General features: G+C 46.4%; 1 protein-coding gene across 42 annotated transcripts in view; it reads right to left on the bottom strand.

Moving 5' to 3' along the window:
* CEP164 (centrosomal protein 164) overlaps positions 1-14,515 on the bottom strand; it is a 98,243-nt gene that overhangs the window by 51,755 nt on the left and 31,973 nt on the right. For 40 of the 42 annotated variants that reach the window (XM_055094880.2, XM_055094879.2, XM_055094898.2 and 37 more), the window contains 3 exons: positions 10,731-10,929; positions 629-787; positions 84-218 (listed from right to left, as the gene is read on the bottom strand). In XM_055094880.2, the coding sequence (XP_054950855.2) occupies positions 84-218; positions 629-787; positions 10,731-10,929 (493 nt within the window). Of the gene's footprint in view, positions 1-83; positions 219-628; positions 788-3,052; positions 3,182-6,012; positions 6,152-10,730; positions 10,930-14,515 lie in introns of those variants that run through there. The other 2 variants (XM_034933777.3, XM_034933778.3) reach the window with 2 other exon arrangements.

Below are 14,515 nucleotides of genomic sequence, written 5' to 3'. Positions count from 1 at the left end.
TTTCTATCAGAGCAAAAACATTTTCAAAAGGAAAAAATATAGCACAGAGGGTTTCCAGGCCAGGGAGAGGACGTCATCATTACCTGGTTGTCACTTTCCTCCTCATCCTCCTCATTGGTTTCTTCTCCTAAACCCAAGAGGCCGAGAGCAGTCTTGTCCTCATGTATGGAGCCCAAGAGACCCTTTGTATAAGCAGAGGTCTTGAGACCCTGTGAAGGCTTCAAAATAGAGAAGGACAGTCAAAGGACTCACTTGGAAGACCTTTGGAATGACCTTTAGAATGCTCCTCCCCACTCTCTATGTCAATGTCTCCCAGATCAAGTGCCACCATGTCCATGAAGCTGACCTGGCGACTGCAGCTCACATCAATGACTCCCTTTGCCCACTCCTACTGCCTTGGCTGCAGAGACTCGGAAATCAGCACTGATGTCCCTACAGCATGGATCTATCCTCCACAGCCCAGAGTCCACATTCATACAGGTGCGAATTACATTTTCCCAACTGGATTACAAACTCTGAGGACTCCACCGATTCTGTCTATTTCTCACCCCTAGGCCATAGTTCCTGGTATGGCACACGGGAGGCCCCACAGGAACTACAGACACTGAACGCAAGAGAACGTACTTACCAGCATGAGTTCTCCAAGCTGACGTCCAGACTCCACTGAGCTCCCCAGGCTCACGCTTTGAGATCCACGAAGAGCAGAGGGTGGGATATCCACAAGACCTCGTAAAGGAGCCAGGCCCCCAAGAGGAACATGAACTGGGGCTAATGAGGAACCCAGGGCCTGGGCAACAGAAAACATCTTGTTACAACTCAAGAAACCAGGTGGCTCTGGGAGTGTCGGAGACAGATATAAAAATAAAACATCTAAATCCTGCATGCTCAAATTTAAACCACCTCCGCTCAGAGGCTGCTAATGAAACACAACATCCAGAAATTACCATTGTGCCAACTGTGTGAGAAATCACAGGCTGGTTTCCTGATTCTCATAAGTCTCATGCTGTCTCACAGTAAACAGTTCTTTTACATCTGGCAGATGCTGCGTGGGGTTCTGCTCTCCTTTCAGAAGCCATATAGGAGGCCGGGCACGGTGGCTCACGCCTGTAATCCCAGCACTTTGGGAGGCAGAGCCGGGTGAATCACGAGGTCAGGAGTCTGAGACCAGCCTGGCCAATATGGTGAAACCCTGTCTCTACTAAAAAATACAAAAATTAGCTGGGCATGGTGGCGGGCGCCTATAGTCCTAGCTACTCAGGAGGCTGAAGCAGGAGAATCACTTGAAACCGGGAGGCAGAGGTTGCAGTCAGCTGAGATCACGCCACTGCCCTTCAGCCAGGTGACAGAGCAAGACTCTGTCTCAAAGAAAAAAAAAAAAAAAAAAGCCAGGCGCAGTGGCTCACGCCTGTAATTCCAGCACTTTGGGAGGCCAAGGTGGGTGGATCACCTGAGATCAGTTCAAGACCAGCCTGGCCAACATGGTGAAACCCTGTCTCTACTAAAAATACAAAAATTAGCCGGGCATGGTGGTACATGCCTGTAATCCCAGCTACTCAGGAGGCTGAGGCAGGAGAATCACTTGAACCCAGGAGGCGGAGGCTGCAGTGACCCGAGATCACACCACTGCACTCCAGCCTGGGCAACAGAGCGAGACTCTGTCTCAAAAAAAAAAAAAAAGCCATATAAGAAGGATGCGGGAGGGGAAAGCAGAGACAAATCCTCATCTACCAGAAGAATTCTCAGTTGATAAAGTTTAAAACTGATGAGTCAAGAAAAAGCAGTCTAAGTGTATTATTTACAAAGATGGATGTGAACACCACAACAGAATGGTTGCCTTTGAGGAGAGCTCTGTACAGTGAAGTGCTATACTTTCTTATATGCCTTTTAGTACTATTTGACTTTTTTAACTACGGACATGCACTACTCTGATTAAAATCTAAGGCCAAGGCATAGTGGCTCACATCTGTAATCCCAGCACTTTGGGAGCCCAAGGTAGGAAGATCACTTAAGGCCAGGAGTTCAAGACCAGCCTGGGCAACATAGCAAGACCCCATTTCTACAGAAATATTTTAAAGATTAGCCAGATGGGGTAGCATGCACCTGTAGTCGCACCTACTCAGGAGGCTGAGGAGGAAGGACTGCTTGAGCCCAGGAGCTGGAGGCTACAGTGAGCTATGATGGCACCACTGTACTCCAGTCTGGACAACAGAACAAGACCCTATCTCAGACCAGCCTAGGCAACACAGTGAGACACTGCCTCTACAAAAAAATAAAAAAATGTGCTGGACATGGTGACACACGCCTGTGGTCCTAGCTACTTGGGAGGCTGAGGCGGCAAGATCAATTAAGCCCAGGAGTTCAAGGTTATAGTGAGATAGAACCACTATGAGATATAACCACTGCACTCCAGGCTGGGAGACAGAGCAAGACCCTGCCTCTAAAAAATAAAAATGACCCTGTCTGGAAAAAAAATCAACACTAACTACAAAAAAAATACACATGAGCAACAAAAGAAGGACTCTCTCCCCTCACCACTGATGAGGAAGGTGGCTGAAAGGAGCCTTGCCGAAGGGCAGTAGTGGGGCTGACCAGGTCCCTTCTTTTCCCTGTTCTCCTTCCTGCAAGCAAGGGCTGGGGAAAGAAATCAGGCTACGAGTCAGAATTCGTGAGACCTCCCGCTACTCACAGAGTCTCCAATTCTCAGTTTACTCATCTGCAAGATGGAGATGATGTGTGCCTTGCCACCTGACTAGGTGTGCAGAGAAGCTCAAGGAGATGAGTGCTAGGGGCCTTTGTGAGTGGCCCAGGGCTACACCAGCATTATAAAATTGCCACCATCACAGGGATTCACATTACAATAATCTAGGCTTATCAGAAGCAAGGATGGCAATCTGGTGACAATTTACAAAGACCCCTTCAAAATTCATTTCTCAAACTTAAAATGTCTAAGATGACACAAAAATTCCAATCCTCCCTAATCCCACAAAGACTGAAGAGAGAAAAGGAAACCCAGAGGCGGTCAGGCTGAGGTTCAGAAGATCCATCTTCTCACCTGTAGCCTCAGCCTAGGGGCCAGACCAGTGGGTGGGTTCCCAGCAGGGCCCATTTCTGCATCAGATGCTCATCAGGAAAGTAAGGTGAGAAACACTCCTGAGCTTCTGCAGGTCCACAATCATCTGGCCTGTTGTAGAACATGTTTGTGAAGGAGAAAACGAGCTGATAATCGTAACACCAGCCAGCAGTGCACTGGCTAAACACCTTCTGTACAATGTCTTATTTTACTCTCACAACCACCTGAGACTGGCTCTGCCATTATCCACAGTCCCCATATGAGCAAACGGAGGTTGGTGAGGTCAAGAACCCTGCCCAGGCTGGGCGTGGTGGCTCACACCTATAATCCCAGCACTTTGAGAGGCTGAGGCAGGTGGATTACCTAAGGTCAGGAATTCAAGACCAGCCTGACCAATATGGTAAAACCCTGTCTCTACTAAAATACAAAAATTAGCCGGGCATGGTGGCAGGTGCCTGTAATCCCAGCTACTGAGGAGGCTAAGGCAGGAGAATCACTTGAACCTGGGAGATAGAGGTTGCAGTGAGGTGACATCATGCCATTTCACTCCAGCCTGGGTTACAGAGTGAGACCCTGTCTCAAAAAAAAAAAAAAAGAACCCTGCCCAAAGTCACAGAGCCAGTGAGGGGCAGAGATGGGATTGGAACCCAAGGCTATCTCTAAGACAGTACTTTATACCAGCTCTGGCTGTGGCAGAAAAAAGAGCCTAGAACATACATGGTCCCTGACACCTATAACCCCAGTACTTTTGGAAGCCAAGGCAGGAGGATCACTTTTAGGCCAGGGGTACAAGACCAGTCTGGGCAACACAGTAAGACCCCATGTCTACAAAAAAATAAATTTTAATTAGCTGGGTATGGTGGTACACATCTGTAGTCCCAGCTACTCGGGAGGATTGCTTAAGCCCAGGAGCTCAAGGCTGCAGTGAGCTACGATCACACCACTGAACTCCAGCATGGACAACAGAGCAAAACTCTGGTCTCTTAAAAAAAAAAAAAAAAAAAAAAAAAATGGCCGGGGGAGGGGAAGAGCCCAAGAAAGCTTCTTCAAGGTTAACTAGGCAAACCAGGCATGCCCCTCCTGGTTTCAGCCCTTCAAACCAGCCCATGTATCAGCAAGCAAAATTATCCCCACACTGTATTTATGGAAAATTACAGACTCCTAACATGGCTGGCTAATTTGCTAACATGCTGGGGGCTTGAGGGAGGGAGACAAGCATGCTGAGGGCTTTGTTCTCCCAGGCCTTGACCAAATCAGCGATTAGTGGAGAAATTATACATTCCTGGCTCCTAGCTGATCATCTTCTTTAGATGGCCATTAACTCTGAGTATGGGGCTATGCGTGGAGTTGTCCTTCAGAGCAGATAGACTTACTGCCATTGGGCTAATTAAAACTTTCAGGATAATCTGCAGCTTATCCGATATTTATAGTGCTACAGTAGTTATTAAAGCTAACAGAGAACCAGTGCAAGCCAGCAATTAGGAAGCAGAGGGAACAACTGGATAAAGCCACAGCTGGGCAACAACAAAAGAATAGCTGGAGAAATTCAGATTGATCCCCATGGTCTCTGATCCAACTTGACTTCTGAATGAACAATATACTGACTCTTTAAAGGGACAAAGGTAGAATGATAGGGTAAGGCCAGCCATTTGATAAATCCCAGTAGAGGAGGAAGTGAACTCAAGAGTGATGTCACAAATATGGTCTACACAAGCCTGACACAGGTTATCCATGTGGTTTTCTGGGGACCCTAGGAGGCAAAGAGCAGAAGCAGCTCACTGGATGGCAGAGAAAGGTTCTGGCCTCCGTCTCTCATAAGAATATTAGCTCTCAGCCCAGGCACAGCAGTTCACACCTGTAATCCCAGGACTTTGGGAGACTGAAGCAGGCAGATCACTTGAGGTCAGGAGTTTGAGACCAGCCTGGCCAACATGACAAAACTCCGTCTCTGCTAAAAATACAAAAATTAGCCAGGCGTGTTAGCACACGCCTGTAGTCCTAGCTACTCAGGAGGCTGAGGCACAAGAATAGCTTGAACCCAGGAGGTGGAGGTTGCAATGACCTGAGATGGCACCATTGCACTCCAGCCTGGGCAACAGAGCAACACTGTCAAAAAAAAAAAAAAAAAAAAAAAAAGAATATTAACTCTCTAATCAGGTGCAGTGGCTCATGTCTATAATCCCAGCACTTGGGGAGGCCAAGGCAGGTGGATCACTTGAGACCAGGAGTTCGAGACCAGCCTGGCCAACATGGCAAAACTCCATTTCTACTAAAAACACAAAAAAATTGGCTGGGAGTGGTGGTGAGCACCTGTAATCCCAGCTATTTGAGGGGCTGAGGCACGAAAATCACTTGAACCGGGGATTCAAGCGATGGAGGTGCAGATTGCAGTGAGCCAAGATCCACTGCACTCCAGCCTGGGCAACAGAACAAAACCCTGTCTAAAAAATAAAATAAAAATAAAAAATAATATTAACTTTCTAGTTCTGTCTGATTTCGAGAAGAAATAAAGTTCAGAGCTTTGGGGTAGGCTGCCTATTTCCAAATAGGAAGGATCTCTCTCTAGAATCAGCTGATAGGAAAAACTTCCCAAATCCCAGGAAGGTGTTTATATCCTGCACGAATGCCAGGATTAGCGACATTCTGCTCACCCGCAAAACTGATCATGTTCAAAGCACACGAACCACCCATGAATTACAATTACAGCCAGGGAAGGGAAATCATAGATACCCTCAGCCCTATCTTGCAGGTGATGGGGTAGAAGAAACTTCAAGTATGTGTCATCCCATAAAATGGCCATTTGGGTAGTTAAAGGGCCAATAGTTATCACGGTAGGGTGGGTAACAGGAATGCAGGCCTGATGGCTGTGGTAAGACATCAACTCCACCTGCTCCCTCCCTGCCAAGTTTAGGCCTTTAGGCCATGCTCACTAAGAAGCCTACCTGGTTGAGATGCTGCATCTTGCCTGGCTCTGTAGTAAGCCCTCCGCTGGAGCTCTGCTGGACTAGCCCCTGCCTGAGGGTGCTGCTGCTTGGCTGGAAACGGGCTTGCTGAGAGGCCTCTTGCCAAGCAGGGGCGAGGGCCACCTCCTGAGGATGTTCCAGCAGCTCTGGCTCCCATGACAGAAACCTCGAGTCCCTCTCCATGACTCTGATGGCCTCATGCTCACCCTCACTAGATATCCTAGAAGACTCAGCTGCCATGCAACAGACTGTGCTGGCGCTGTGTCTGCACGGCATGTCCTGCATGCTCTCAGGCAGCCCCAGGCCCTCCGGCCACCTGGAGATCTTGACCATCTGCAGGATGTGCTGGTAGAACCTCTGGTCCTCAGAGTAGTCTTCACTTTCTGACTGCTCCTCGTCAGGGCTCTGCATGTGGGACATGTGAGGAACTAAGAAGGGGCTGAAGTGTTGATCTCTGAGACCCGAGTCTGACTGAGCCACACCCTCCTCAGATCCCCGTGAGCTCTGCAGGTTCCAAGGGAAGTTGTTCACCTCATCCAGGACGGGAGAGCCCAGGTGTGAGGCCAGGTTGCTGCTGCTGCTGCTGCTGCTGCTGCTGCTGCTGCTGCTCTCCAAGTCAGGCCCAGACACGCTAGGCTTCTGATCCTTATAAGGGAGCTCTGCAGACCCTAGGGCCTGTCTCTTCTCACTGGCAGGAGGCTCCTCGGGGGCCCTCCCTAAAAGGGGATTCTGAGCTGGTTCTGATGCCAGGGTTTCAGGTGGTATTAGCAAGAGACCCTGAGGTAGATCTTCAGCTGAGGCCCCTAGAGCCTCAGGGTCACTGGTCTCTGTTTCCTTGCAGCTTCCTGGGATATCCTTATTGACAAGCTTGGAGACCTGTTCCATCCACAGTCCAGGAGGTTCTCTCCTCCTCCTCCCGCTGCCTATGCTCCCACCTTCCCCAGGAACTCCCTGCCTGCTCAGGTCTTCAGTAGGGCTGCTATCTAACAACAACTTGCTCTTCCTGGCAGGCAACATGTGGCCAGAAGAACAAGAGGACAGGGAGGGCTCCTCCTCAGGGGATGACATGGGAATGCAGCTTTGGCCCTTGTCCCCTCCAGGGCCAGTGGGGCTCAGTTTGGCTAAGCTGTGGCTGTGCTGCTCCCCTTTCAGTGGCAGGCCTTTGATGGCTTCAGAAAGCTTTGAGTGGACAGAGGCCTGGCTCCTGCTTTCTACCACATCCTGCACATTTGGGAGAAGCCCAGTGTTCTGAGGGGCTGGAGTGCCCAGTTTCTGTTGTCTGCTTCTCATTTCCAGCTCTTCTGTTTCAGGATCTGAAAACCCCAGGTAGATTTTCTCTGTCGCCTTCTGGAGTTTCTCCAGACCCTGCTGATCACCTAATTCTCTCCTGAATTGGGCTGGGGCCCTGCCTAAGATTTTCTCCATGTCAGCAAAGACCTGGTGGATTTGGGAAGGTTGGCCTTTGGAGAGTGGCTGTAGCTTTCTGGGAAGGGCACCCATGAAATGCCAGGGAGTGTCACCCAGCATGCCTGGGCTCTTTCCTTTGTTATAGGATCCCTCACTTCTAGCCTGAATCTCTTGATCTAGGTCCAGATCAGCAAGCCCAGGTGCTGAAGGAGGGGACAAGCTGCAGAGAAAGGATGAAGGAGGCAGAAGTCCCTCCTCAGGCTGCGTTTCCTAGATGGGTATATAAACATGCAGAGAAAACGAAGACAAAGCACTTCTGATTTACACTTGCTACCTCAGCCCTTGGCAAGCCCTCAGCAAAAACCCGCCCTCTATTTAAACCCTAAAACTTAAAGTATAATAAATAATAAATAAATAAATAAATAAATAAAAATCAATAGCAAAAAATAATAATAATTTTAAAAATTAAAAAAATAAAAAATAAAGTAAAACACAAACTGAAGAGGGAAGAAAAGATAAAAACTCCCTTGGGCTGAAAATATGTTGTTTTCTAGGCCCCAGTTTCCTTATCTACAAAGAGGAGGTTTGACTAGATCAATGGTTTGCAAACCTTGCTCCATGGAACCTGGGAAGTTCAGTACCTTGGGGTACTATATTGTGCATGTGACAGAGAAGAGGCATCACAAAGACCCACACTGCCAAGTTCAACCAAAGAAGCTCCATTTCTTTTTTTATAAGCTGGACCTCTATAGAGGAACTGACTTGAAGACAGTCAGTTCTGAAACTACAGTCTGAAACTCGCCAACCAGATTATCCCTAAGGTACTATCCAGCTCTCAGATTCTGTGATTGATTACACAGAATCAGTCACTACAGTCTGAAACTCGCCAACCAGATTATCCCTAAGGTACTATCCAGCTCTCAGATTCTGTGATTGATTAGTTTTATAAAATGCACCAACCTTGGGACGTGTGTGGTGGCTCACACCTGTAATCCCAGCACTTTAGGAGGCTGCGGCGGGCGGATCACTTGAGGTCAGGAGTTTGAGACCAGCCTGGCCATCATGGTGAAACCCCATGTCTACTAAAAATACAAAAAATTAGCCGGGCACGGTGGCGGGCGCCTGTAGTCCCTGCTCCTCGGGAGGCTGAGGGACGAGAATTGCTTGAACCCTGGGGGCGGAGGTTGCAGTGATCCAAGATCGTGCCACTGCACTCCAGCCTGGGCAACAAAGCAAGATGCTGTCTCAAAAAAAAAAAAAAAAGAAGAAGAAGAAGAAGAAGAAGAAGAAGAAGAAAAGTCCACCAACCTTATCAAGGACACCCGGAAATTTTTTAACAGGGCGCGAAGAGAAGCATAACAAATGACCCGAGACTTGAAAACTCAGTCTAGCATTATCTACTAAAGGAACCAGTTGGTATTGCTTGAGAGACCTCCACATGGTCACAGACCCTCTGAGCTAGAAAAACTTCTAAAAAATCAACCACTCCTCTACAAACATTCACACTGAACCCCACCTGACTGTGAGTGCACACCTCCAGACAGTCCAAACCACTTGCGTCCAGGCTGCCCGCCTGGCTCAGAGCTGTCCCCTGGACAAACTCAAGTTTGAGGCACCTGTCCTGAGCCCTAAGAACCAGACTGACAGCCCAGGGCTGTCCCATTTTCTTCATTTCCTGAAACCACGGAGGGAACTCTTTTTAACAGAGGGCTCTAAGAATCCAATCACACATCTACATCTCGGTCCTTTATCCAGCTCTCCACCCCAGAACCCTCACTTCATTCCGTCTCATGCCTTTCATCAAGCCACAGCCTGCCCAGATGCCTGACTACCACTTCAAATAATCCTGGGTCCATGAAAAGCCCTGTGGCCACCTTTTGCCATTCAAACACATGACAATGGAAAATCCAGCCTAGCTGGAAATTATCTGCCCTCTTTTCTCCATCTGGAGGAATGGGCTTGTTACCATGTTTCTCAGAACCATAAGTAATATGTCAGGGAGGGGAGGGAAAAAAGATGTATCTGTGGAGCTTGGATAAGAGGAAGCACAAGGCTCTGGAGGGAAACAAAAACTATAAACAAAAGAGCAAAACAACTGGACAACTGAAGAGGGTTGAAACGATGTTCCCAGTGCTCCCCACTGGCTGAGCTGAGTTCCTATGTCCCTCCCTCTCTTCAGCATGCCCCACCTGCCCCAGGCCTGGGGAAAGGGACCACCACAGCGTTCTGGGAGAGCCTGGGCCTCACTTTGGTATGGCTCCAGGTCTTAGTTGCTCCACCTACATCATGTGGGCAATAACTCCACCTCCTAGGTTCAGATGTACTAAATGGACAAATAAAACAATATGAACACTTTGAACTCAAATACAAAAGCTACTTATAACCAAGGAAATCAGGCTGGGCATGGTAGCTCACACCAGTAATCCCAGCACTTTGGGAGGCTGAGGTGGGTGGATCACTTGAGGTCAGGAGTTTGAGACCAGCCTGGCCAACATGGTGAAACCCCAACTCTACTAAAAATACAAAAATTAGCCAGGTGTGGTGGCGGATGCCTGTAATCCCAACTACTCAGGAGGCTGAGGCAGGAGAATTGCTTGAGCCTGAAAGGCAGTGGTTGCAGTGAGCTGAGATCACACCACTGTACTCCAGCCTGGGTGACAGAGTGAGACTCCGTCTCAAAAAAAACAACAAGGAAATCACATTGCAATTAAACTTCAGTTACCCACCACTCACTGAGGACACTGGCAACAATCTAGATGAGTAGATAAAGCCCAAGGGTTTTCTTTCAAATCTTGAACTCACTGGTGTTTTGACAACTAAATTATGGCTACATCTGACATCTAGGAATTCACACCACTTTAAGACAAATAAGGAACCCACACTAGGGAGGCCTGACTCTGAATAAAGAGAAAGGACACTTCACTCAGCTCACTGGCCTCTGCCAACTGCTTTCAGTCCCCACTCTCCAGAGCAGCAGATGCCATTACTGCTACTACTACTGCAAAAAACCATTCTCAGAAGAGCACTCTCTCTCATCAATCCTATTAGGTAACATGCACTTCCCAAGTGGGGAGAAAGGAAATGTGTAGACATGGCAACAACTTCCAGAATTCCAGAAGCTGAAAGAAAAATCAACCAGAAGACAGGCAAATTTTAGATGATATACTATCAAGAATTTACCATATTCTGACTGTTGTCTTCAACCTCCCAGCTGCAGACACCTAGAGGTTCCCAACATCCCTCCAGATTTCAGCCCTGGCCTCTCTGGGAGGAGGCATCCACTGACTCACCAGTGAACTTTTGGGGGGGTCTCTGTCCTTCTTGTCTTTCTTTTCCTTTTTTTTTTTCTTCTTCTTAATGGCCCCAGAAGTTGACAGCTTTGCCCGCTCTTGGATCACCAAGTTCCGATAGTGTTCGTCACATGGATGGTCCCACATAGACTGCCCGTTGGCGAAGTTGAAATAGTAAATGTCACCTGTGATGTCCTGGCTGGGGATGGGCAGAGTTCAGAAGTTAGTCCCTGCTCAGATACAAAAGAAGAAAAAAGAAAAGAGGGGAAAAAAAGAAAAAGGGAGAGGAGGTGAAAGACGAGGAAGACAGTGGCTTGGAAAAGGGAGGGAGAAGATGGAATGAGAGGGGTTAAGAGTGGAGGGAAGGAAAGGATTAACACAAAATCAAAGGGTACCATTTGGCTAAGAAGGAGTTAGCTTAGATATAGGAAGAAAGGATTGGGATACCTAATCTCTAGATGGTGATGTATAATCACCGGAGTTCTTGAGAATGCAGGCTGGACTAGTGTAGGAACAAACTTGGTTTTATTTAGATGGAGAAGTATAAAAACTATGGTATGTTGAACATAAGTGCTAGGATAAATCTTAATATTTTAATAAACAGTCTAAGGAAGAATAATGCATTGTGAGAGCTCTGGTTTTACAGAAGACTCTAAACTCATAAGAAGTAATAATCCTGCCGGGAGCAGTGGCTCACCTGTAATCCCAGCACTTTGGGAGGCCGAGGCAGGCGGATCACCTGAGGTCGGGAGTTCAAGACCAGCCTGACCAACATGGAGAAACCCTGTCTCTACTAAAAATATAAAATTAGCCGGGGTGGTGGTGCATGCCTGTAATCCCAGCTAATCGGGAGGCTGAGGCAGGAGAATCGCTTGAACCTGGGAGTCGGAGGTTGCAGTGAGCCAAGATTGTGCCATTGCACTCCAGCCTGGGCAATAAGAGTGAAACTCCGTCTCAAAAAAACAAACAAAAAAAAGAAGTAATAATCCAAGCTAGTGTGGATGACGGTAGAAGAAAATAATGTAGGAGGTATATTTCAAGAATCTGTTTTTCAACATGGACAAGTCCAAAATAAACCACTCATCTCATCCACCATTAACAACAATCTATTAGGACAGCTAACAGGAAAAGAGTAATGCAAAATATTTTATATTCACACATAAACCTAAAATGTGCAAAATCTTTATAGAGTTTTACTGAAAAGTCAGAAAAAAAAAGAAAAAGAAAAAAACCCACTGGAGAGGCATTCAGTATGCCAGAATAGAAAGACTCAAGTCTGTAAAGATGCCAATAATCCCAAAATTAATATATAAATCCAATACAATTTCAATCAAGCTCCTTATGAAATCTGACAAGCTGAATCTCAATTCAAACAAAAGAGAAAATGAAAAATAGATAAATGAGAAAATGAGCAGAAATAAAAAAATATCGGGGTAAAAAAGGACAGTGATAGAAGATATGCAAATGACCCATAAGCACATGAAAAGATGTCCCACCTCACTAAACACTGGGAAAGTGCAAATCAAAACTATTATGAAATGCTACTTCACACCATAAGCACGGCTATTATCAAAAATCCAAAAAATAAGCCTGGGCAACACAGTGAGACTCTGTCTCTACAAGAAATAAAAAAAATTAGCCAGGCACAGTGACACATGTCTGTAGTCCCAGTTACTCAGGAGACTTGAGGTGGGAGGATTGTTTGAGCCCAGGAGTTCAAGGCTACAGTGGGCTATGATCACACCACTGCACTCCAGCCTGGGTGACAGGGCAAGACCCTGTTTCAAAAAAAAAAAAAAAAAAAAAAGGCTGGGTGCGGTGGCTCACACCTATAATCCCAGCACTTTGGGAGGCCAAGGCAGGTGGATCACCTGACGTCCGGAGTTCAAGACCAGCCTGATCAACATGGTGAAATCCCATCTCCAGTAAAAAGTGCAAAAATTGGCTGGGCATGGTGGCTCACGCCTGTAAACTTTGGGAGGCCAAGGCGGGCAGATCACGAGGTCAGAGTTCAAGACCAGCCTGATCAACATGGTGAAATCCCATCTCTACTAAAAAATACAAAAATTGGCCGGGCATGGTGGCTCATGCCTGTAATCCCAGCACTTTGCGAGGCCAAGGCAGGCAGATCACGAGGTCAGGAGTTTGAGACCAGCCTGACCAACATGGTGAAACCCCGTCTCTACTAAAAATACAAAAATTAGCCGGGCATGGTGGTGCGTGCCTGTAATCCCAGCTACTCAGGAGGCTAAGGCAGGAGAATCACTTGAACCCAGGAGGTGAAGGTTGCAGTGAGCCGAGATTGTGTCATTGACCTTGAGCCTGGTAGACAGAGGAACCCTTGTACACTGCTGGTAGGAATGTAAAATGGTGCTGCCACTTTGGTAAATAGCATGGGGGTTCCTCAAAAAAATTAAATCAAATTTAATATAAGATAAAATTTAACTTAAATATAAAATAGATTTCACAATGGAGTAAGTAATTTTAAAATAGCTGGGCACCATGGTGCACACCTGTAGTCCCAGCTACTTAGGAAGCTGAGGCAGGAGGATCCCTTGAGCCCAGCTGTTCAAGGCTGCAGTGAGCTATGATTACACCACTGCACAGCCTGGGTAACAGAGCAATACCCTATCTCTAAAAAAAAATTAATTTAATTTAAAATAGAATTACCATGTGACCCAGCAATTCCATTTCTGGGCATATACCCAAATGAATTGAAAGCAGGGATTCAAACAGCTATTTGTATACCAGTAATCACAGCAGCATTATTCACAATAGCCAAAAGACAGAAAGAAGACCAAATGTCCATTGACAGATAAATTGATAAACAGGGCTGGGCACAGTGGCTCACGCCTGTAATCCCAATACTTTGGGAGGCAGAGGTCGGGAGTTCGAGACCAGCCTGGCCAACATGGTGAAACCTCGTCTCTACTAAAAATACAAAAATTACCCGGGCATGGTGGCACGTGCCTGTAATCCCAGCTACTCGGGAGGTACAGGCAGTAAAATCACTTGAACCCAGGAAGCAGAGGTTGCAGTGCGCCAAGATTGCACCACTGCACTCCAGCCTGGGTGACAGACCAAGACTCTGTCTCAAAAAAAAAAAAAATTGATAAACAGAATGTTGTATATACATGCAATGGAATATTATTCAGCCTTAAGAAAGAATTCTCACGCATGCTACAACATAGATGCACCTTGAGGATATTATGCTAAGTGAAAGAAGTCAGACACAAAAGGACAAATATTGCATAATTCCACTTATATGAAGTACCTAGAATAGGCAAATTCATTGAGCCAGAAAGCTGAATGGTGACTGCCAGAGATTAAGGAGAGGGGAAAATGGGGAATTAATATTTAATGGCTATAGAGTTTCAGTTTGGGGATGAAAACATTCTGGAGATGGATGATAGTGATAGCCATGCAACATTGTGAATGTACTTAATGCTGCTGAATTGTCCACTCAAAAACGCTTAAAATGGTAAATTTCATGTTATATATATTTTACCACAATTAAGAAAAATACAAATTTATTGACTTCAGTATGACAAAAGAAAGTATAAACCAAATTAAAAGACATGTGACTGGGATAAAATAGTGGAAATAGTGGTAAGATACCACTACTATTACCCAGAATACCCAGAATAATCAAAGAGTTCTGCCACCTTAACAAAAATAAAAGATAAGCAGTCTACTAGACAAAAAGGCAAGAGATATAAACAGGTAAATCACAAAAGATCAACAGATGGCCAATTCAACTCTACAAACAACTTGGGAAATGCAAT

Source organism: Pan paniscus, chromosome 9 (assembly GCF_029289425.2).
Source record: "Pan paniscus chromosome 9, NHGRI_mPanPan1-v2.0_pri, whole genome shotgun sequence".
In the NCBI taxonomy this organism is placed as follows: domain Eukaryota; kingdom Metazoa; phylum Chordata; class Mammalia; order Primates; family Hominidae; genus Pan; species Pan paniscus.
The sequence above is the reverse complement of the archived record's forward strand: the minus strand, read 5'-3'. Positions and strand labels throughout refer to the sequence as shown.